Genomic DNA, 24976 nt, shown 5'->3' with positions numbered 1-24976 from the left:
GGAGAGAGAGACAGAGAGAAAAAGACAAAATCAGCTTCACATGAGATCTTTCTAAGTTACAATTATAGATATACTAAATACATTTAAGAGTAATTAACCATATGAAACTAACAATGTAAGAACTGAAGACAACTAAGAAACATCTTGTCTTCCTTCATCCTAGTAGATGATAGGTTAACTATCTAACAGATCTACCTCCAGATCTGTTTATGGTGTTAGAAGTTTCTTCTTTTTAAGACATATTTTACTTTCCATAGTACCCTTAGAGATGCCTGTCTTAATTTATTGCTCCCCAGAATTAGGATAAACGAATGGCTCGAGGGATAGATTAGAGCTATCAACTCACCAATGATCACAGCTAATTCAGTCTCTGGCATAAAGTAGCTAGAGGTGGCTACAAGAAAGGCCAAATAGTAGGCGATGAAAAGGAGGAGAAAGGAGATGACAGCTTTCATGGCTCCCATGTGGGCTTCTATGCTGAAGTCTCTACACCCTGTGGCATTGAACTTCATCTGCCTGGTATGTCTCCAGAGGGAGAGGATCAAGAGGAGAAATGAGATCAGGGACACAGAAAAGGGGAATAGCGTTAACAGGTTGAGGCAAATCTTGATGGAAGAATATTTAGCTTTCTTTACTCTGCATCTCACAGTTAAGTTTGTTTTCTTCTTTGTCCTAACACAACATCTGAAATCATCATTCAAATTCTCAGTGACAACAAGGCTAATAAACACAGAAAGGGCCAAGCATCCCAGCAGGATCCTAGGAATCGCACTGTCAATTCTCCACTTCATCCAGAGGAAAAGGGGATGGAAGAAATTCGCAATCTTGAGGAAATAGAAAATGCTGAGACAGGTGGCAAACCAGACACTTAAATGGTTGGTTAGTGTCCAGAAGAAGTCAATTATTCTCATTTGTTTACCGGTAGCATAGACATCTGGATACAGCACCAATATAAAACAATCTAATAGTATTATACATAATAGACAAATTCTGGATATGGCCAGACTTGTGAGGATTAAATCAATGGAGGCAATCTTCCTCTTCTTGATCCAGCCTATGCAGTTTACCAATCCAATGAATGTATTCCCTAAAATCCCCATTGAAAATTCTCCAGCTGCTACGAGCATTAAGATGCTCTCCACTTTATCCGGCATGGTAAAATACAAAAATATCCAATTTGTTTCTAGTTGAACTGATGTAGTTTGATAGGCACACCTACTTTTTAGATTTTGCTATAATTTTCTTTGCCTTTTTTATTGTACTCTGTCTTGTGATGGAGACTGGAATGATAAATGAAGACTGTAGCTATCATCATTAAATCCTAATTAGTCTTGAGAAACAAATGTGGTTGGCAATCCCTGGCCTGGCCATTGCATGTATCACCTGTATGTAAAACCTGTATCAGCAGGTTTTACTTTTCCACATATGGTTAATTTAGTCTGAGCTACATTTTAGGATGCAAATTAGACCTGTTGCCTCTCATGGTCCTGCACTGTCAATGTTTTTGCAACGCTATGTTTTGCAAGTTTTGGATTCATTAATCTGCAACACATACAGTAACTTAAATAGGGCTGTTAGATTTTAAAAAACAAAACAAAACAGGACACCCAGTTAAACTTGAATTTCAAATAAACAATGAATGATCTGGGTTTTTTGTTGGTGGTGGTGGTGGTGGTGTTTTTTTTTTGTTTGTTTTTGTTTGTTTGTTTGTTTGTTTGTTTGTTTTTTGGTGTATATCCCAAATTGCACGAGATTAGTACTTCCAAGAAGTACTAAAATTCAATATTAATTGGGTGTCCCATATTTTATCTGGCAAATCTGCACTCCAAGGATTTTCTAGCAATTAGAAAACAGGTCAAAATTGAACTTTGTAGAGGAATCTTCATTTTGCTGATTGCCATCTTCATTTTGATGATAACACTGATTACCACTAATAATCCAAAGTTTGGGTTAACATTGAGAACTGTACATTTTCAGAGAATTTAAAAGGTTAACACTAAATATAGATTATTTGGGTCTAAAAAATATCTTAGCCCATTTATCTCCATGGTTCAGATGAACAGTTACATGCACAAGGTCTCTTAAAATAATACATTGTCTTATTATTCAAGTGACATTTAATGGTCATTCAGTTTGTGATGCTATATATAATAAGATGAAGGAGCAATAATGGAGTATTGATTACCTTTATATTTTCTTTTATGACTTATGACAGAAGAGATTAAAATCCTGTGTTTTGATCTACTCCCCACTCTCCACTGTGCCAAATTGCATCTGAGAATCTAGATCCTTAGCCCTTCTAGACTATCAGGTAAAAGACTGATAATTAAGTTTACCTCATTCTTACAGGTTACTCTTATTTTTAAGTAGCTTCTCTAATTTAGAGTTATTGAGAAACACTTTGCTACATAGTATTTCCATGGAATAATTCTGAGGTGCTGATACTTTCTTGGGGAACACATATCTTCCCATCATTCATTAAAGAACAAACCTTCATTCCTGAGATACAGCTCTGAATTTTTGGATAAACTATCTCATTCTATAACTATCACAAATGACTGTTTTCCTCTGATCTTAGAAATGATCCCTGACCCAAGAACATCATTTTCTTCTCCACAATGTCCTGGGAAGTAAAGGACCCTAGTAACTATGATAGTACCTTTACTCAAATAAATTTTAGAATATGTTTTTGGGGGGTTTGTGTGTTTTTTGGGTTTTTTTTTGTTTGTTTTTTGTTTTTTTGCAGGTCAGTATAGTTCTTATGCATATCTGTATTGTACAACATAGAGATAATGGTGCAGCTACTATGGAAATAGGATAGGTCCTCAAAAGTTTAAAAATACAACTACCAGATGATCCAGCATCCCCAAAATCTGGGTATTTATCTGAAGAATTGAAATCAGGATCTCAAAATGATATTGGCACTCATGTTTATAGTAGTGTTAATCACAATAGCTAAATGCAGAAGCACCCTAATTGCCCATTGACATATGAATGAATAAAGAAAATGTGTTACATACAGACAATGGATAGCATTCAGTCTTAAAAAGAAGAAAATTAGGCTCCTGGGTAGTTCAGTGGTTGTGTCTGCCTTTGGCTCAGGTTGTGATCCCTGGGTTCTGGGATTAAATCCCACATCGGGCTCCCCGTCTGCCTGTGCCTCTGCCTCTCTCTCACTCTCTGTCTCATGAATAAATAAAATCTTTAAAAAAAAAGAAAATTTTGCAAAATGCAAAGACATAGGTGGACCTAGAAGACATTATGCAAAGTGAAATAAGCTAGTTACAGAAGGACAAATATTGCCCGATTACACTTCTGTAGGTATCTAGAATAGTCAAATCATAAAAACAAAGAGTAAAACAGTGGTTGCCAGGGCCTGAGGGGAGATAAGAATGCAGAGTTGTTATTCAGTAAGTATCAAGTTTCAGTTATGCAAGATGATTAATTCCAGAGATATGCTAAATAATGTAGTGCTTATAGTTAATAACATTATACTGTACACTTAAAAATTTGTTAAAAGTATAGATCTCATATTAAATGCCTTACCACAATAAAAAAAATAGAAAACAAAACAAAAAATTTTGCAGAGAGTACTTTGTCCCCAGCTTACTACTCCAAACCCTTACTATTTTGAACTACTTTGAACTTTCATGGTCTGTGGAGGTATTTCAAATACGGGAGACACAGAAAACTAAATATGGAAGGAAGGACTTCACACTCGTGGAGGAAAATCTTCCTAGAAGTACTAATCTTTTTTTTTTTTTTTTAATTTATTCATGAGAGACACAGGCACAGGCAGAAGGAGAAGCAGACACCCTGCAGGGACCCTGACACGGGACTCGATCCTGGGACTCCAGGATCAGGCCCTGGGCTGAAGGCGGCGCTGAACCGCTGAGCCACCTGGGCTGCCTTAGAAGTACTAATCTTAACAAAACATTTATTTCATCTGAACCTGCAGAAGAATGTAAAGTTCAGTCTAGTGTAGGTTTAACGGGTATTTTGTAGATTATACTAATATACTCCATCAAAAGAATACCAATTCTCTGGTCTTGTACAAATAAATAACAACCTAATAGTTGGATATTGTAAATATATTTGATGAAGTTTATGTATGACTATAAAGATTGGGACTTTCCAGAGTGAATTTTACATCATCATATGCAGAAAAATCAATAATCTTCAGGTAATTAATATTTTAGTTAAAACAAATGAGTAGATTGAAATAAACCAGATTTTAACAAAACAAATGGTGGGACATAAAATGCACAACCATATCAGAACAGACATGAACTTAGACATGCCAGACCAAGTGTTTCAATGTTACTCTAGTGAGGAAGAATTTGATGTTCATAGTAGAACAACATTTTAGTAGTTATTTTTTATTATTTTTTTTGTAATTTACTCTGTATATAAGCATACATTGTGTTTTTTAGTGATAGCACGTAGTTATTCCATTATGTATGTTTATTACTTCCCAATTAATTGCTTTTCTAGTCCTGAGTGAAAAGAACCCCTGCAGGTCTTATTAAGAAAGGAACCTGAGTAAAGCAGTCTGATCAATATTAGTTGTGCCCTCCTTTTATCCAAATTGTGAGGAGCACTTAGGAATGTCCTTAGAGAGAAATACTTGAATGGGATCTATTCCCATCCTATTGCTGTCTAAACAGCAAGTTGTTTGTAAGGAAATTTAATTTCAAGGAAAATGAATAGGAGGTAACAAAATAAGGTCAACCATAAAATATTATCTAGGAGACCACCTAAAAGTATCACTACTTGGGAGGAGACAGATACATCACTGGGAAACTGAACCAGAGATGGGACAGGGAAGATCTGAATTCCTAGTTAATAAGCTAAATGGGAAAGGATGCCTGGGTGGCTCAGCAGTTGAGCCGCTGCCTTCAGCCCAGGGCGTGATCCTGGAGTTCCAGGATCAAGTCCCACATCAGGCTCCCTGCATGGAGCCTGCTTCTCCTTCTGCCTCTCTCTCTCTGTCTCTTATGAATAAATAAGTAAAATCTTAAAAAAAAAAAAAAAAAGCCAAGTGGGAGTGACCCAACAGAGCCATGAAGGAAACAAAATTAAGGCCAGCAATGAAAATGTATGATAGGGAAAAAAATGGAAAAAAAAAGTTACTGCAGTTCAGTACTCTTTACTATGGGCCAAAGTAGAATCTTAAAGGAACTTAACTAGGCAGCACATGCTGAGCATCTGCAGCAAGAAGGCAAAAAGAAACATGAGCTCTGAAATTCTTGGAGGAAAGGGCATGTGAAGATGAGAATCTGGGGTGTAAACAGACAAAAGGGATGTATACACTCATGTGCTAATAGGTCTCAAGACCACTTAAAGATGTGTATCCAAAATAAATAGGATAACTGGAAAAATGAGAATGTATTTTTTTATTAGCAAAGTCCACTTACAAAGCTAAAATTTTACATCATGCAGACTGTTCTTCCGTATCTCAGCATCCTGATAAATGCCTGCCTCAGCTTGTTATTTCCAATAACCAAAATAAGTGAATGACCAGAAGGATAGAGTGTTGCTATAATTTCTTCAAACATCACAGCTAACTTGCTTTCTTTCATAAGGTAGCTAAAAGTTACCAAAAGAGAAGCCCCATAGTACACAAAAAGGAGGAAAAGAAATGAAGTCACAGTTTTCATGGCTCCCGCCTCTGTGCTGAGGTCTCCACAGCCTATAACGTTGAGTTTCATTTGCTTGATATGTCTCCATAGGGACATAATTAAAAGGAAAAATGAGACCAATGACACAGTACATGGGACAATTGCCAACAAGTTAAAGAGAGTCAATGGCTTGAAGTATTGACTTTTACTTACAGAGAGCATTTCAGTTCAGTTTCCTTTATGTTTTGCAATGTTACAAAACTCACAATCATAATTTGGTGTCATTGCTAGTATAAGGCTGATTAAGGAAGAAAGAGCCAAACAACCCAGCAGAATCCAGTGAATCACTCTGTCAGTTCTCCTCTTTAGCCAGAGAAAAAGGTGGGTGGGAGAAATTGGCTATCTTGAGTAAATAGAAGACATTAAGGCAGGTGGTGAACCACATACTTAAGTAGTTGGTGAGTATCCAGAAGATATTAATGACTGCTTGTAGCTTATCCTTTTTATAAAAATCTGGGCAGAATACGATTTTGGTGCCATTTAGTATCATTATACAGAGCAAACCAATTTTGGCTAGACTGGTGAGGATATAGTCAATTGAGGAGATCTTTTTCTTCTTAATCCAGTCAATAGAGTTTACTAGTCCAATGCATGCATTCCCCAACATTCCTATTATGAATTCTCCAGTTATTACGATCATGAAGATGATGTCTTCCATACTGAGCATGTTGGTAGAGAGAACACCCCTGATCTCCAATATCACTGCAGATAGACTAATAGACTCTCAGTTGAAGCATGTTAAGTAAGTTCTTCAAATCACAGAATAATGTTTTTATTTCATCCACTATTTTAACTCTGATATAATTCCAGAAGTACCCAGCTCTCTTTTGAGATAAAATTGAGGACTAAACCAACTGGTTAATAGTTTGACTAGCTTTGAGCCTGGGCAAATTATAATCATCACTGTTTAGCTAGTGATAAGTGAAATCACTTGGTTGAAACTGCTCTCATACAAATTAAAAGAGATCGTATTTCATGAATTTGCAACCAGGCTTCTTACTGTTAAGTTCTATGCATTTTTACCTGTCAAGTTGAGTTTTGAACACAGAACTACAGAAAGCAAACAAAAACAATGTATTCCATAAAAATCACAATGTATAAATGAAAGTCCATTTTCTTCACTATAAATTATAAATTAATCCAAAGTCAGATTTCCTAGTGGAAATGAATTTTCATTTTGGAAATGATCAGAACAACCAGATTGCACAAAATTAAGAGGATGATAATTTTCATTTTCATATAAATGCTTAACTAGAGAAGGATATGATACAAATCTAATTATAAATAACATAGTATTATTAGGCAGGCACATGGCAATATTTACTAAAAATTTTTTCTCCATGAAACTTTTTAATAGAAGTGAAAGATGCTAGATGAGGATTTGCTATGCTTAGTTTTATTTAATATGGGAAATGCTATCCATGACAATTCACTTCCTGAAATGTTGTCTCTTGGTATTTTCATATATAATTAAGGAAATACACTTGAAATTGGAATAAGCTCCTTTTGTAAGATTTATAATCTCACATTCTACATTGTAATGTAGATGGGGCAATCATATTTTTAAAAAAGATTTACTAAATAATATTTCCAAGGAATAGGACTAATTCTACCATTAAATTGGTTTATTCTTTCTTGGAAAACCCAACCCATAATAAATTTAAGTCCAGGTAATACAAATCACATAAATTAGGGTTCTTCTTCTTATGTTTAAGTACTTTTATAATGTGAACAACATATATAGTATTTTTTCTATTTCTTATGTGTACCTAGTATGTAATAGGAAAGCATGAAATTAACAATTTAAGAAAACCTAGTTATCTGTAAGATGTTATCAGAAACAGAATAGAAAAGAGAATGATGCTAAGAGGGAAAAAAAAAGTGTCAAAGTTTGAGAACTGACTCCTAAAACTGGCATTACCAGCTAGGGTGGTTTGGGTATACATATTTCTAACTGTACATCCCCCAGCCCCTTTCCTGGTCAAACCTTTTCTTAAGATCATACTTCTTTTCTTACATTATATTTCACCCTAGTGAGGAACTCACCAGAGTGTTTTTTCTCCCTCTTATGAGGACAAACCATTCTAGAAATGGAGGGGACAGGGCAGAAAAGATAAGGACTGACCTCCAGCTTAGACAAAGTAGACAGTTTTTTACATGATTGATTTTATAGGAAAGGCTGATAGATTTTAAAATCTCTTCCCCACAGCCTGTTTACCTGAAATTTTTCTATGTTTTGAGTTCAAGGCCTCTACCAGAATATTATTTAAAGGCGTAGAACCTTTCTGCATTAGGAAAATATATAAAATGTTAGCATGGGATCTGGAGTCATTTTTCCTGCAAAGACAAAGAAATACATGAGGTTCAATGATAACATTTGATTTATTTTTCTTTTTTTAAGGTTTTTTATTTATTTACGACAGACACAGAGAGAGAGAGAGAGAGAGAGAGAGAGAGGTAGAGACACAGACAGAGAGAGAAGCAGGCTCCAATGCAGGGAGCCCAACATAGGACTCGATCCCTAGTCTCCAGGATTACAGCCCCAGGGCCGAAAGCGGCACTAAACCGCTGGGACAGAAGGGCTGCCCAATAAGATTTGATTTAAAGTTAAACAGAACAGAAAGGTGAAAGAAAAAAGGAAAATTTAGAATAATGCTAGATACTAATAATTGCTATTAGCATGGAGTAAAAACAATGAATGTAATCAATTGAGAGAAGGGAGAGTCTTTTGTTGATTTCTTTCTCCTTGTATTCAGGATTCTCTATGGAACAAAAGGTTTCCTTCTTTTGTGGAAACCCTTCACAATCCTAAGCACTTTTAGGAAAGCCCCCCTCAGCTTGCTGTTGCCCATTATCAGTATGAACGATGGCTCGATGGGAAAATGCCAACTACCACGCCACCAAACATAACCACTAATTTTCCGTGAGGAATCAGGAAGCTAGAGGTTACTACAAGAGAGACTGCATAGTAAATAATGAAGAGGAGCAGAAAGATCATCACTGCCTTTATGGCCCTCATGTGGGCCTCTGTGCTGGGGTCTCTGGACCCTGTGGCATAAAGTTTCATCTGCCTAGTGTGTCTAAATAGGGAGAAAAGTAACAAGAGAACTGAGATTAGGCAAAGAACAAAGGGAACTATAGCTCCCAGATTCAGGATAAACAGTTTGAAAGCACTTGGGATTTTACTCACTTTGGATTCCCAAGTTATGTTTTCCTTATGATTGACTTTGAAGGGATCCCAGAAGTCCTCATTCAATGAAACACTAATAATTATACAGGTAAGAAAAGACATCAGAAACATCCCCAGAATGACTCTGTTAATCTTTAGCTTCAGCCAGAGAAAAAACGGATGGGATATATTGGCTATCTTCAGTAAATAGAAAATACTGAGGCAAGAAGTAAAACAGATACTTGAATGATTGCTAAGTGTCCAGACAACATCCACAATATTCATTAGCTCGCTATTGGCATATATATCTGGAGAGAGCAGCAAAATAAAGCCATCTAAAGATACCACACACAGCAAACAGATTCTGGAGATGGCCAAGATCACCAGGATGATGTCAATCACGGAGATGTCTCTCCTTCTGAGCCACCTAGTGCAGTTAACCAGTGCAATAAATCCATTTCCCCAAATTCCTATAGTCATTTCTCCGGCAATCAAGAAGATGTATATTACCTCCATTGTACTTAGCATGGCAGCAGAGAGTTCTGATTTGGGATATCACTGATGATGAACTGGCTTTCAGCTGACCAGTGAAGAATGGTTTACATATCTGTCACTTAGGTTATGATGCATTTGTCTTTTTCTGTCCTCTTTGTCAGCTCTAATTCAGCTGAGCGGGATACTAACTCAGTTGAGTTCTGCTCTGCATGAGAACTGCCTAAAAGACCTCACTGTTGGACCAGTAATATCTTTCATGTACAGTGATGATTGAATGCCTCCAAGATGCAAATAGGAATGGATCTGATTTCTTGGATTTGCACAATCTTTCTCATCTTAAACTCTGTATATTTTGGAGTCATTGAATTTAAGCCATTGACCAAGGACTTCAAGAAAAAATTAATTACTTGGAAAATATGGATCCAAATTAAATTGGAGATGCGGCAGCATTACCATTGCTAATGACTTGCTAAGTACCCCCATATCGTGTTCCATTTTGTGCAAATGCATATTTTGGAGCTTAAAATTAATTTTGAATTTAAAATGTAGACAGTTAAGGGATGCCTGGGTGGTTCAGCAGTTGAGCCTCTGCCTTTGGCTCAGTCCTGATCCCGGGTGTGGGGATAGAGTCCTGCATCGGGCTTCCTGCGAGGAGCCCGCTTCTCCCTCAGCCTATGTCTCTGCTTCTTTCTCTGTCTCTCATGAATAAATAAATAAAATATTTTTAAATAAATAAATAAATAAAGTGTAGACAGTTAACATGAACAATTTTTGTCTTATAGCAATGTATTCATTTCATTAATTAGGATAACTCAAGTAGGGTTGCAGCAGTTTTCACTTTTCTTGTAAAGACAGTTATTTGACTTTCTAGCTTCCCTGCCCTGTAATGAGGAAGACTGAGTACTGAAGATGTTCCAGTTGTGCCTGTTATTACTCAGAATTTGACCTCAGAATCTGTATTTGTATGCAGCCTATGTTAAAATCTGAGTGTAATCTTCTTTACAATATTTTTATAGTAATGGACACCAATTTCAAAGACAAAACATATTGGGTCACATTTTTACTATTTGTATACTTTATTGATTGTTTCATGATTTAAAACACATAGCATCTAAATCCATAAAACAATAAATAAAGCTATATTAATGTTTTCCTGCACTGATTTTAATATTTCACCAACTTAACATGTAAGCTGGTGGCTTTAGGCTTTGCTGTAACTGCAGGAATTGCTCTGTCAGGGCAGCCCTGGTGGTGCAGCGGTTTGGTGCTGCCTGCGGCCTGAGGTGTGATCCTGGAGACCTGGGATCAAGTCCCGCATCGGGCTCCCTGCATGGAGCCTGCTTCTCCCTCTGCCTGTGTCTCTGCCTCTCTCTCTGTCTCTCATGAATAAATAAATAAAATCTTAAAAAAAAAAAAAAAAAGGAGTTGCTCTGTCAGAGGGAAAGGACTTGAGGTGATGATCTCAAATGCCCAACATCATTTGCACATGTGTTTTTAGGATATTGGTGACAACGGACACTGAGGATAAGGACTAGACACAAAGAATCCCATATATATATAAATAAAAGCCATTTGAATTTTTTGTGGACTGTTTGTTCATTTTTTATTTTTTTATGAATTTCTATGATGTTTATATATTAGAAAAATTAGCATTTTTTTCTATGTTATGTTTAAGTTCTTGTTAGAAAATTTCCTCATTGAAATTTTCCTCTATTACTTTTATGGTTTTTGTTTTCTTTTCTGCACAATAGAAAATTTTATTTTTATTTTTTAAAGATTTTATCTATTTATTCATGAGAGACACAGAGAGAGAGAGAGAGAGGCAGAGACACAGGCAGAGGGAGAAGCAGGCTCCACTCAGGGAGCCGGACGTGGGACTCCATCTCAGGACTCCAGGAACACCCTGGGCTGAAGGCAGGCACTAATCCACTGAGCCACCCGGGCTGCCCGCAAATAGAAAATTTTAAAAGTACTTTGGCCATATATATATATATATATATATATATATATATATATATATATTCTTTAGAATCTTACATTTTCTCTTGACATTTTCTCTTTAGTTATGCTACAGATTATTTATGGTCAACTCAGGCAAGTAACTATTCTTTCCACATGTATCAAGAATGGAATGTTGCCATACTGGTCCTATCTTCAGACATCTCATATTTTGAATTATTTGCTGATTTCATCTCCCTCCCACCCCAAATCCTTCACCATGTCCACTGCAATTCACAGTAAATCATCATCAAAAACCTTATGTTCTCATCCATTTTTCCGACAGTCTGCTTTATTTTCTTTGTTTGAACTCAGGGGGTCTTAAATTTTTTGTACCATAGACTACTGTGGCAGACTGGTGAAGACTAGGACATCCTCAGAAGAATGTTTTTTTAAAGTGAATATAATTAAAATACATGGAATCTTAGAGGAATCCAGATAAAGTATACATACATGGATATATATGTATATATTTAATATCTATAAAAACTTATGTAAGTAATCTGTACACTCAACATGGGGCTTGAATCCACAATCCTGAGATCAAGTCACATGCTCTTCCAACTGAGCCAGCTAGGTAGGCCCCATAATTAAAGCATATTTTAGATGAGATTTGGCAATCCCTGTGCTTCTCTTTTCACACAATAATAATATCTGGCAGAAAGAGCAGTGAGAAAGGTAAATGATAATTTGAGGTATCTGTAACAATAGTGATTTGTGATTTCCAGAAATGAAAAGTTACAGGCACTGCTGATGTTTCCTTGACTGTTACCTACCTTTATACCTACCTAGAAGGAATGCTAGGGTTGAGTTAAAGGTTAATAGGAAGAAAGACATAATTTGGTGGCCCTACAAGTTCATAAAGCCCTCAATTCTATCCATAGACCCCTTATTTTATGAACTCAAAACTAAATCCTGCCTCTTCTCTATGGACATTACTTCCCCTACAGCCTTTCAAGATGTAATCGTTTTCTCTCTCATATTCCATCATCTGGATTGAAGTGAAACTGGCAGAGTGGTTTCCCTTCTTTGTTATTTTCAGCTCATTCTCCCTACTTCCTCTCAAGACACCCAAACGGTAAAATCTCCTGTCACCTGTCTATATATTGTTGAAATGTAATGTTGCAGTCAATCAATCACCAGCCTTTCTTCTTTTATTTCAAGCTTCTATGTATGGTAAAATATATTAAATTTCACCACCATTCTTTTTGTTGAAGTTCCCTCAACCATCTCTTAACTAGATGAAGTCAACCTCTAATCTATTTTTCATGAATGGCTAGTAGATACAGCATTTCCTGAGTCCTCGTATATTAAAAACATCTTCCCTTCCCCAACAACCTTTGTACTTGAAATACAGTGTGGCTAGATAAAAAATTACTGGGTCACACTTTTTTCCTTGAGCTTAGTGTTAATTTTGCTCTTTTTCATGTTGTTGAGAAGTCTAACATCAGCTTTTTACTTTCTCTTCAAGTGACTTGTCTATTTGCCTTTTAATTCAGAGACATTTATCTTCACATTTAAAGTCTAATGTAATTAGTAGGATATGTCTTTGAGCTGACCTTTCTGGATCAGTTTTCCCATGTATGCTGTCATTCCAGCATACGACTTCAAGTAATGGATATTTTTTTTCAAGTAATTTATTTTGAAAAAACTTTCTTGAGTCCTCTTTTTAAGTATTAGTTCACTTCCTTACTTTGCTTTTTCTCATCAGAGACCAATTATTTATCACGGCCTGCTTTTTTATATTCATCTTTTTCTCTTTAATATTATTGTCTTCTGTGATTTCTGTGTTACTTTCTTCTTTCTCATTTCTTTCATCTCCTTTACTAGTAACTTTGTTTGATCTAAGTGCTTTTATGCACATTAAAATTTCTCTTCATTTCTTTTTCTTTAAGATTTTTTTTTATTATTATTATTCATGAGAGACACACAGAGAGAAAGAGAGAGGCAGAGACATAGACAGAGGGAAAAGCAGGCTCCATGCAGGGAGCCTGACATGGGACTCAATCCTGAGACTCCAGGATCATGCCCTGAGCCAAAGGCAGATGTTTAACCGCTGAGCCACCCACAGGTCCTTTTCTCTTCATTTCTAAGGAGATTTTTATCTCTTTAAATTTTTTTCTTGATTTCTATCAGCTTTTGTGTCATGTCTTTCCGTTTTTTGAACATATCTTGTTTGAGTGTTTCGTTTATGTTTCATTTTTTTCACTCGTTTAATTCTCTTTAATTCATCTTACCATGTTGTGTCGATTTTTCTCTGCTTCATGGTTGTTACTTTTCTAGTGTATATTTATATCCTGAGAATATGAAAAAGTTGGTTTTCCCTTTGTGTTGTGTGTGATGATTTTTTTGACAGTCAAGAGGCTAAGGTTGAAGCTCAGTGATTTTATTTCTCAGCTCTGGGATCTTCTTGAATTATACAGTTTGGACATTTTCTTTATGATATGTTATTTTCCAGTTTTATCTGTCTGTCTTTCTTGGTCTTGGCTTGTCTCTCAAGGAGTTACTGCTTCAGCCTTCTGTGTTTTCTCCTCTCTCCCTGCGAGTCACTGCCTTCCTAACTATAACCTCTTGCCCCAAGCATTTCTCAGGCTACTTCATTGCTACTCTTCTGTAGCTAAGTGCAGTTCACACACGGTGTAATTCATCTTTTTCTTATGTGTGGACCTTATGGTTGGCATCTGGCCACTACCACTTCTAGAGTCCTTCTAAATCCTCTACTTCTCTGAAACAAATCAGCTGGAATTCTGACATCAGTATGAGCTCTGTTGCTCACTCTATTCACTTCAGGTGCTCTCCATCCATTTACATTGAAATTGTAATGAGTAGGTCTTCTATGTATCATGGTTATGCTAAAGATTTAGGTTATGATTATTTTTATTTTCCTGGTCTTCTTCACGTTTTTAAAAAAGGAGCAGTGGTTTTTGTTTTGTTTTGTTTTGTTTTTTAAGATTTATTTACTTATTTGAGAGAGAGAGAGAGAGAAAGAGCAAGTAGGAGGAGGGGCAGATGGAGAGAGTGTGTCTTAAGCGGACTCTGCACTGAGCAGGAGCCCAGTGTAGGACTCTATCCCAGAACCCTGAGATCATGACCTATGCTGAAACCAAGAGTCAGATCTTAATTGACTGAGCCACCCAGTTTCCCTTAAAAAGAGGCTCTTAAAAGGAAGTATGAAGAGATTACATCTAAGCAGCCATCATTGTCTTAGAACTAGAACACTCACATCTCTCTTATAAACAGGTACCAAAATACAATAACAATTTAATATACACAATTGCCCAGTTAAAATATGTGAAGCTGCCATTTATGTCAGAAATTTTTCATAATTACTGTTTGTTTAAATGTTTATTTTCATTTTACTTCTCCCACAGAATTTATCCTATTGTTATTCTCGAAAGCCTTTTATTAATTATTCTATATTTCTATAATAAAAAAATATATAAATTGATTTTATTTTCAATTTCCTGTAACTAAGAGGCCCTAGTGTTTTTGTTCTGGATTGGTTATTGTTGCAATTTCTGTTAGTACAAAGTTTATCAAGACAGCTTTTTATAGTTATTTGCAACAAAAAGTAATATTTATATGTGGAGAATATTTGAAAATGTTGACTAATATGCAAGCACAAAATAAATACAAACATTGCTACAAAAGAATAAATTTGATTATAAAACACTACTTAAAATTACACAATTAATAGCTAAAGTGAAAAATGCCACATATAATTTTAGAAACATTCATTAAAAAAAAAAAAAAGAAAGAAACATTCATTTTATGAGTGTGCATGGAAGTTGTCATTACTATGTTTAGGATGACAGAAGCAAAGGAAATTCAAATTTCAAATAATATTATTAATAGAAACATTGATGACCTATGAGAAGACAGAAGGCTATTAAATAATATTTTTATTTCAGATCAGTACATACACAGATACTGAAAAAAGGGAGCTTTGTTGATAGCATTAATTGGAATCTGGAGGAGAAAAGCTTAGACAAATATATTTTTTTAATTCTCAAAAAACGTTATCAAATACAGGTAAAACAGTCAAAGTCTTTCAGAAGTATTTTAGGAAATATAAGATGTTATGAAAACACTGTAAATTTGTATACAGTGGCTGAACAGAGAGTAGATTTTACCAAAGATTTTACCCCAAGAATTTGGGGAAAGCTAAAATTAAATACTATAGCTTTTTATTTATTGAGAAACTCTTCTATAGAGAAGTTGAATGTATGTTCTAAGAATAGACCATAAACAGAACAGAATGGGAAAAAATCAAAAGGGACTCATTTGTTTCACTTTTATTCAAAATAGTTGTATCAGAAAATCATCTATGGTTGTTTCACAGTAAAAGGCATTGACTCTGGGGTGATTGGGTGATGGGCACTTAGGGGGGCACTTGGCGGGATGAGCACTGGGTGTTATGCTATATGTTGGCAAATTGAACTCCAATAAAAATTTTTTTTAAAAAGGGAAAAAAAATAAAAGGCATTGACTAGTCAAAGTTTTCCAAGAGTTTATGAACTAAAATAAAAGTTAAAATTAAAAAAATTGTGAATTATTGTCCTTTGCATACTTGTTAAAGGATAGTTATTAGTGCCAATAAATGGTTTCTATGACTAACTTTTTGAGCATAGTAGCTCAACTAGTACCAATTAGTTGATATCAAAATTTTGATGACATTTGTGTTTAACTTTTTTCATATGCAAAACATTGCTAAAAATACTACCTATTACATGGAATTGTTGTGATTAATGAAGTCTCACATTTGATACTATTATTGAATTTCCTGGCATCTAGCTCAAAAAAAAATCATGACACTTTTATCAAATTGTTTTGCTATAGAGCCTTTCTTGATGCATCTTAATTACAATTGCCTATGTTTGTATAAATTCCAAGGTTCATGATAGTTACATGAAATCATAAATTATGGTAATATAATAGTGATGGTTCAACAATGTATTTTTTATTATTTACTGAATATGTATAAACTAACAATGGAGTTAGTAGGTTTTATTCATATGTAGTTTTTTGTTTGTAATCATTCAATATTAATGCTAATTATATCTTCTGATATTGATACAACAGATAGCTCTTTTGTTTCTCTTCACAACAGCATAAATAAAATGATTCTTATAGTACATTGACTTAAATACAATGGAATGTTTATTTCTATTTGATGACATGTTTTTAAGATTTTATTTATTTATTTGAGAGAGAGAGAGAGTACAAGCAGGGGGAGAAGCAGACTTTCCACAGAGCAGGGAACATAATGTGGGGCTCAATCCCAGGGCTCTGAGAAGATGGCCTGAGCCAAAGGCAGACACCCAACCAGTTGAGTTACCTAGGCACCCCTTGATGACACATTTAAATATGCAAGTTAAACAAAAATATCCTAAAGGTATGTAGGTTTCAGAATGTTTACAACACATAGACCTTTATTCAAAGAAGTTTTTTGGAGGATCCATTAGCGAAAACTGAACAGAATAAGAAGAAACCTATATGACTTATATGGAATTAAGTTTAGTAAGGAACTTTATAAAGTTTATGATGTCAAGTTATATAAAGTTGTAGTGAGCATCAACATACTATGAAAATAAAACTTTAAAACTCCAATTGGAGGATATAAGATCAACACAAAAAATGTCTGTTTCTGCATACCACCAATAAACAATCTTAAAAGTAAATAAAGAAAGCAGTTCCATTTACAGTAGCATCCAAAAGAATAAAATGCCTAGAAATAAATTTAACCAAGGAGGCAAAAGACTTAAACACTAAAAACTATAAAGCATTGCTGAAAGAAATTAAAGAAGACACAAATAGGGGCATCTGGGTAGTCAGATAAGCATCTGCCTTCGATGCAGTCATGATCCCAAGGTCCTGGGATGGGCCCCATGATGGGCTCCCAGCTCAGTGAGAAATCTGCTTCTCCCCCTCTATCTGCCTTTCCTTCCCTTCATGTTTGCACTCACTCACTCTCTCTCTCCCTCTCAAATAAGTAAGATCTTAAAAAATTTTAAAAAGGAGAAGTCACAAATAGATATTCCATGTTCATGGATAAGAAGACTTAATATTGGTAAGATGACAGTCACTATGTCCCAAAGTTATATATAGATTCAATGAAATCCCTATCAGATATTCCCAGAGGCTTTTTTTTTTCTTTTTCAGAAACAGAAAAACTGATTCTCAAGTTCATATGGAATTACAAAGATAGTGAACATCAAAACAATCTTAAAAAAGAAGAACAAAGTTGGAGGACTCACACTTACTGATCTTAAGACTTACTACAAAGCTACGGTAGTTAAGATTCTATGGTACTGTCATAAGGATAGATACAAGGACCATTAGAACAGAATTGAGGGTCTTGAAGTAAACCTATATGCATATGGTGAAATGATTTTCAACAAAGATGTTAAAACAACTCATTAGGAGAAGGGTCTTTTTAAGACTGTACAGCACTGTGAATGTAGGTAAATACACAGAATATAGACTTAAAACCACTAAAATGATATATTTTTTGTCGTAATTTACCATAATAAAAAGACATTTTAAATGAAAACATAAATTTTAAAACTTGAAACTGCAAGCCATAAAAATAATCAGCATAAGAAAGACTAGAAATAGATAAGACAAACTAAACTTCTATTTTACTTGGGATGAAGATTTAAAAAAAAATTTTTTTTTGAGACAGAGTGCATGAATGGATGGGAGGAGCAGAGGGAGACAGAGAGAGAAATTATTAAGTGGGATCCAAGCTCAGCATGGATCCTCACTCAGGGTTTGATCTCACAACTGTGAGAACATGACTTGAACTGAAATCAGGAGTTGGACGCTTAACAGACTGAGCCACCCCAGTGACCGAAAGATAAAGATATTTTAAAATCAGCACATGAAACTGTATTATCAATAGAATATAGGAAAGGAAGGAAAGAAAACTAGAAGAAACCATGAAAATTTTAAAAAAAAGAAATGAGAACATAAAAAATTAATATAACTGCAATTATAGTAAGTGTAAAAATGTTCACTTAATGATCATAATTTTGAGATTCTTATATTAAAAGCATCAAAAATCAGATACTCGTTTCCCACAAGAGATAATAAAATAAAAATGTAGAAATGCTAAAAATATACAAATAGAAAACACATAAAATATACAGATAGAAAGCATAATAATCAGACATGAAGCAAAATAACAAAATTAGTGATTTTTTTACATGGACAAAAGAAAAATTAGAGTAAAAGACTACATGAGGGCCAGAGTTGTGTGTGTGTGTGTGTGTGTGTGTGTTTAAGATTTTACTTATTTACTCACAAGAGACACAGAGAGAGGCAAAATCATGGGCAGAGGGAGGAAAAGTAGGCTCCATGCAGGGAGCCTGACATGGGACTCGATCCCAGAACTCCGGGATCCTGCCCTGAGCCAAAGGCAGACGCTTAACCACTGAGCCGCCCAGCATCCCCAGAGTTTTTAATATAAGTCAAAACAATAATAAAAGTAATGATCATGAATACAAATGCAATTATTAAGATATTACTTTAAGTGAAATCTAGCTACAAATAAAATAATTATCAATCAATCAGTAATTGTGAATGAATATATTTTATCTATCTCAAATTAACACATAATAAACACAGGTATAAAGAAGCAATATCATTAATATGGTTCACCTAATGTATGTAATTTGACTTTAGCACCATGAAACTCCTTTCATGAAAACATGGTCCATTCACCAAAACAGATGATATATTAAGCCAAATCAATCTTATCCTAGGCCAAGCATCATACAAATATATTGCCTGACCCAACTTCAATAAAATAAAATATCAATATGAAAGCAACCTTTACAAATATTTTATAGCTAGAAAGTTATTCTGTTAACACTTGAATTAAAAGGAAATTACAAGGAATATTTTGAAACTCTTTGAGTTGATTGAAAATATAAGAACTATGTGTTGACATTGCAGAATGTATTTAAATCAATATTTAGGGGGAAATATATAGCTTTGAATGCACTTACTAAAAAAAATTGAAAAGAAGCTAAAAAAGAACAACCAAAAACACACAATTAAAATTAAAATTTTCTTAACTAAAAAAAAAGAAAAAAAAAGAACAACCAACTGTTGCTTTCAAGACTGTGGCAAACCAGATGTCTAGAGAAATCCCTCCAGTCTAAACACATAAAAATAGAGAAAAACAAGTCTTCAGAATTACATTAAGTGCATGGCTTAGCTGCCAGGAAAAAATTTAGGAATACCCTCAGACGCCCAGAATGGTGGGAAATTGAAATTTTGAGAGCAAAAAGAAGCAGAAAGTAGAGTTGGGAGGGGGAGGCACATTTTCAACCTTCTTTAAACTAGAGCATACATTTTAAAGGACCATGTGCATGTAGGATAAAGTGTCTAGCTTGGGCCTCTTCAAGGTTAGAAATGAGATCGAATACCATCAAAAAGCCAGGACCCCGGAAAGCAATTCCTTAAGAATGAATGAAAAAATACTATATGCCCAGCAAAAAGTTAAAATTAGAGGTATTTACCTCTCAACTATACTGAATTGAAGGAAGAATGTAAAAGATACATTATTCTGAAAATTTCCAAAAGTAGACTTGCACACATGTATATTGGTGACCAGAATCTGTACTATCTATGCAGCATAAAAAATTATGAACTGAAAATTTAATTTAAAGAAGTACGAAGCAGGTGGTATTGCCAGTCAGCCTTGCAAGCAAAGTAAAACCTTTCTGGCAGAGTGCACGATAAGGACACTTATCTATGTTCTTCAGAGAATTCCCACACATAAAGTTCTAATAAAACTAAGTTCAAAATAGAATCCCAAAATACACAGCGACCAAGAGTCATAATCACAACAAAGAAAGAGTCTCATAAATATAGAGAACCAGCTGGTGGTTGCCAAAAGGGAGAGTGATGTGGGTGAAGGGAATTGAAATGTACAAACTCCCAGTTATAAAATAAATAAATCACTGGGATGTAAAGTATACCATAGGGAATACAGTCCATAATACTGTAACACACTTTTGGTGGTAAGCATTTTATGTTGTATATAATTGTTGAATCACTATGTTGTATACCCAAAACTAATTTTATATATAAACTATACTTTAATTTTAAAATTTTACAACTTTTGAATTAATGAAAGTAAAAAAAAAAAGGAGAAGAAGATAAACTATCAGAACTGCCAAGGCAGCAGACATTTAGAGTTAGTACTTATTTAGCTAATGAAAACTCTGGGGAAAGCTCTTTTCATCATTTCTCAAGGAAAGTTAACCAAACAGATTTTATTCATGTATCTTGTTTTTTATTTAATTATATTTCCATGATTACAGTAATTATTGCATAAATTATAGGAAATTTAGAAATTTATAGAGGGCTAAAAGAAGAAAACAAAAATCATCTATACTTTCACTATTTATGGATAAAGGATTGTATCCATCTAGTCCCTATATAAATATAGTCAAAACATTTTTATTTTTTTAAAGATTTTATTTATTTATTCTTGAGAGACAGAGAGAGAGAGAAAGAGAGAGGCAGAGACACAGGTAGAGAGGGAGAAGCCGGCTCCATGCAGGGAGCCTGACGTGGGACTCGATCCTGGGTCTCCAGTATCACACCTGGGCTGAAGGCGGCGCTAAACCACTGAGCCACACGGGCTGCCCTAGTCAAAACATTTTTAAGCAACATATCTATGAATCTATATGTATTTTGAAATTTATCTTGAAATCTACATAGAAACATGCTAAGCAGCAGTTAGTTGAGTGTCACAAATATGCACGATCTTAATTTCTCCTCATCTCTCTCTGTGTTTTTAATTTTAGGTGCAGTGAAACTTTTATTTTATAATCAAAAAAAAATGGATTCATTGATCAAAGGAACATGTACCAATAAAACGAAACCAAACCAAATTTTTGTAAAAATGACAGTAGAAGAAATCATAAAGGGAAACAAATAGATTTGAGTTCATATAAATTACAAACTTATTTCCCCAAATAACAAACTAAGTTATTTACTAAATAGCAAATATATATATATACATATATGCCATAATACATATATAGCATAATGTTAATATATAAAGTGTCAAAATTGGTAAGAAACATGATAAGGCATGAGAAAAGAAATAGAAAACAAATGAACAATTCCCAAAAATTGTATCCCACTGGTTAATAATTCTGTACAAATGCTTAACCTCATTAGTAATCAAATATATGCAAATATAAAAGATGCTTTGTGATCAAAATAACAACTGTAGAAGTAATAATCTTGAATGATTTTGAGATTGAAATAGGATGGGTTACTTTTTTCACTATCAAAATAGTAGTTTGCTCTTTCTGCAGGGCAACATCAATTCTGCAAGGAATATATCAAGTTCTTCCATATTAGAATGTTTCTGAAAAAATAATCTCAAATACTACACTATCTGCTAGTCATACTGGACTTTCAGTTCCTATAATTCCCTCTACTTCTTCTGGCTTCAACACCTATGTATATGCTCATATCCCCCACCCCAAATCTCTCCTGCTCTGCCCACCTTACTCTTAGGTATTGTTTAGATCTCAAAAAAAGATTTTTTTTCAACCTCAGTGGCACCTTCTCTACTCTCAGGACTATGTCAGGTCATTTGCTTAGCACCCTTTAGTTTTTCTCTCTCAACTCCATACATATAATCATTTATTATTTTCTATTCATTTGTTTTTCTACTAGAATATCTTATTCATTATATTCGTCTCTTCTTCACTACTATATCCAGAGTTGGTGTTCAAAAACTATTTGAATAAATTAAGCCCTTATATTTAGAAATCTTCTAGGCCTCAGGCCATAGTATCAATCAATACACTATTGCAAGTTGCCAAAATAAGTTACTTGGTTCACATTCTGGGTTGGACATAAATATTCACTTCAAAAATCAGCATCTAATATGTCTGTGAGTTTGTGTGTATGAACATAAGTATGTGTAAGAGCCTAGAGCAGAACATTCCATGCTTATACTAATTCTACCCTGGGTTCAGACTTACCTCCCTTGGCATAACTCAGTGACCATGTTGAATCTTTTGGATCTGTACTTCTAGCAGAAGCTTTGCTCAAATCTAGTTAGTTCATGATTCTACTTCATCTCAAATCAGTTGGTTTAAAGAATATAAAGACTCATTTCATCAGTGCTCTGATCTCCTGTCCCCAGTCTAGACTCTGCTCCCTGAGCTATTTCCTGTAGAAAATCTACTACTATCACTACTGCTACTCCATCAAACCCATGCCAATAAAAAAAAAATTAATTTAAACAGTGAAAATACAATTTTAAAGAATTAGAATTACATACTCCAAAGACACACCTCTGTCTCTGTCTCTTACATCCATGTTCTAAATGTCAAAACTGATTACAATTCCCTCTGTCTTGCTTTCTTTTTCTGAGTCTTCTTGGTGAAAGGCTGACAGTGCTTCAGGGAAGTCAGATGAAGCATGGTGAAAACTCTGTTTTAGGTACTTATTGTCACCATCATAACCTTTACAGTGAATATTCTCCAAGCTGTTTTCCTGTGGGTGGTGTGTGGGAAAAAGAAATTGCAGGATAGATAAGCTGATTGAGCCACCGAGTTGTCTTGTTGAAAAGAGAAATTTCCTAAAATGTAGTCAAGATAATTATGGAAGATTTTAGTGATGTTCAATACCAAAGCTACAACCAATGTAAGTGTATGTGGTGAAGGTGAAACAGGTCTTCAGGGACTTCTTCACTAGATTATTCTCCTGGAACATCCATTTCCCCCCACATGGATCTGTGCAGCTGTGAGCAGTCTCCTTGCCTCGCACTTGAGTTGCTGCAGGGTCTTCAAAGAAGCTTGCTTTAGCTTGCTGTTTCCTAGAATTAGGATAAATGAATGACCCCAGGGATAGATGGCTGTGGTCATCATACCAAAAATAAACAGCAGTTTGTTTTCTGGCAGAATGAAACATGATATTTCTATGGCAATGCCTATAAAATACAAGATAAAGAGGATGATAAAAGATACCAAAATTTTCATTGCTTTCACATGTGCTTCTGTACTGGGGTCTCGGAGTCCAGTGACATTCAATTGCATGTGCCTGTTGTGTCTCCAAAGGGAAACGATTAGCAAGAAACATGTAATCAGGCATAGAGTAAAGAGAAGAATGACTCCTAGGTTGAGTAAAATCTGCTTAGTAAAGAATTCACTTTTCTGCATGTTGAGCTGCCAGGTTGTATTTCTACTCTTCATTCTATTATCATTAATAATCTTCACAATTTGTGGAAAAGTAAATAACCATGAAATAAACAAGGATCCCATCAGAAGGGGAAGAACGCTATTGATTCTACCCTTCAGCCAGAGAAAAATGTGGTGGGAAAAATTTGCTATCTTCAGGAAATAGAAGATGCTGAGGCTGGTGGCAAACCAGATACTTGATTGATTGATAATTACCCATAGGTAACTAATATAATCAATTAAGTTACCAGAGGAATACATATCTGGAGAGAATATCTTTATAAATCCATCTGTAATTATTATCAATATCAGACAAATTCTGGAAGTAGCTAAGCCAGTGAGAATAAAGCCAACCATAGAAAACTTTTTGTTCTTCACACAGTCAATACAATTGACAAGTCCAATAAATCCATTCCCTAAAACTCCCAGTATTGATTCACTAACAGCTATAAAAATGAGGAGGCCTTCCAGTATGCTTAGCATATCTGCCAATTCCTAATACTGGTTCTGTTACATCTATTTTAGATTACCTGCTGCAGAATGAGACAAAGGTTGGCTGCTTGGTAGAAGAATTATTTTCTTCTCTTTCATACATAAAAACTTAAAAGTGCCCTAATAATGCCTTGTGATGGGATCTGAAATGTCTTCATGGAGACCACCTCAGTTACATCTATCAAACTTAGCTAGTCTGGAGAACGTGTGTCCAGACTGAATGCCTACATGCAATTTGTTAAGATGCAAATGAAGGTTTCTGTTTCATGGATTTCACTTGTCCTCCTGAGACTATTTTGCATTTGTTAACCTGACTTGTGGAGTAGGAGTGCAAAGGAAACAAAACATAACAGAAACAAAAATTGGACTTCATCTTTTTAAATGTCAACTATAACATCATCATTTATGTTGTATTTATGACAGTTTAAATATACATAAAGGAAAAATAGTTTAAGAGGTGACAAATGAATTTAGCCATTGTAGACATTTACTGTAAATAATTAAAGGCATAAAAATACATATTCACCATTTTCCTGATAATTTGGGCAAAGTACATTTCAAGTCTCAATATAAAGAGGACAATAGATTATGACTCAATTATATAGAAACAGAGAAAAATTGCCACTTTGTGTTAGAGATGTACTGATCTAGTAGGCATAAAATCAGTAAGGACATAGTTGGAACTCAACAACACCAATCAACAGGATATAATTGACATATATGAACTGCTTCATCCAATAACAGCAGATTATACATTTTTCTCAAGCCCACCTGGAAAGTTTATAAACATAGACCACCTTCTGGGCCACAGAGGACACCTTAACAAATGTAAAGAATAGAAATCCTACAATATCTTCTTTCAGATCAGAATGAAATTAATAATCAATAACAAAGAAACTGGAAAATCCCCAAATACAGGG

At 34.8% G+C, this 24976-nt stretch overlaps 4 protein-coding genes across 4 annotated transcripts; all 4 read right to left on the bottom strand.

Annotated features, from left to right (window-relative positions):
- Positions 1 to 215: 215 nt before the first annotated feature.
- On the bottom strand, positions 216 to 1154 carry TAS2R7 (taste 2 receptor member 7). The gene has a single exon (XM_025455651.1). The coding sequence runs from the start codon at positions 1152 to 1154 to the stop codon at positions 216 to 218; it is 939 nt and encodes a 312-aa protein (XP_025311436.1).
- A 4275-nt stretch (positions 1155 to 5429) lies between these two features.
- On the bottom strand, positions 5430 to 6348 carry TAS2R8 (taste 2 receptor member 8). The gene is given in 2 exon segments (XM_025455361.1): positions 5430 to 6002; positions 6004 to 6348. Coding segments are annotated over 2 exon segments (918 nt in total).
- Positions 6349 to 8535: 2187 nt separating this feature from the next.
- On the bottom strand, positions 8536 to 9378 carry TAS2R9 (taste 2 receptor member 9). Its single transcript, XM_025455652.3, has one exon. It carries the CDS (start codon positions 9376 to 9378, stop codon positions 8536 to 8538), a length of 843 nt encoding a protein of 280 aa, XP_025311437.3.
- Positions 9379 to 23078: 13700 nt separating this feature from the next.
- TAS2R10 (taste 2 receptor member 10) lies at positions 23079 to 24047 on the bottom strand. The gene has a single exon (XM_025455653.3). The coding sequence runs from the start codon at positions 24045 to 24047 to the stop codon at positions 23079 to 23081; it is 969 nt and encodes a 322-aa protein (XP_025311438.3).
- Between the last annotated feature and the right edge of the window lie 929 nt (positions 24048 to 24976).

The sequence above is a fragment of the Canis lupus genome, chromosome 27 (genome assembly GCF_003254725.2).
Source record: "Canis lupus dingo isolate Sandy chromosome 27, ASM325472v2, whole genome shotgun sequence".
NCBI lineage: Eukaryota > Metazoa > Chordata > Mammalia > Carnivora > Canidae > Canis > Canis lupus.
Note: the sequence above shows the minus strand (reverse complement) of the source record. Positions and strands in the feature narration are given on the sequence as shown.

Excerpts from the sequence above, each read along its gene's own strand:
- TAS2R7 (XM_025455651.1), bottom strand. The coding sequence starts at position 1,154 with ATGCCGGATAAAGTGGAGAGCATCTTAATGCTCGTAGCAGCTGGAGAA.
- TAS2R9 (XM_025455652.3), bottom strand. The coding sequence starts at position 9,378 with ATGCTAAGTACAATGGAGGTAATATACATCTTCTTGATTGCCGGAGAA.
- TAS2R10 (XM_025455653.3), bottom strand. The coding sequence starts at position 24,047 with ATGCTAAGCATACTGGAAGGCCTCCTCATTTTTATAGCTGTTAGTGAA.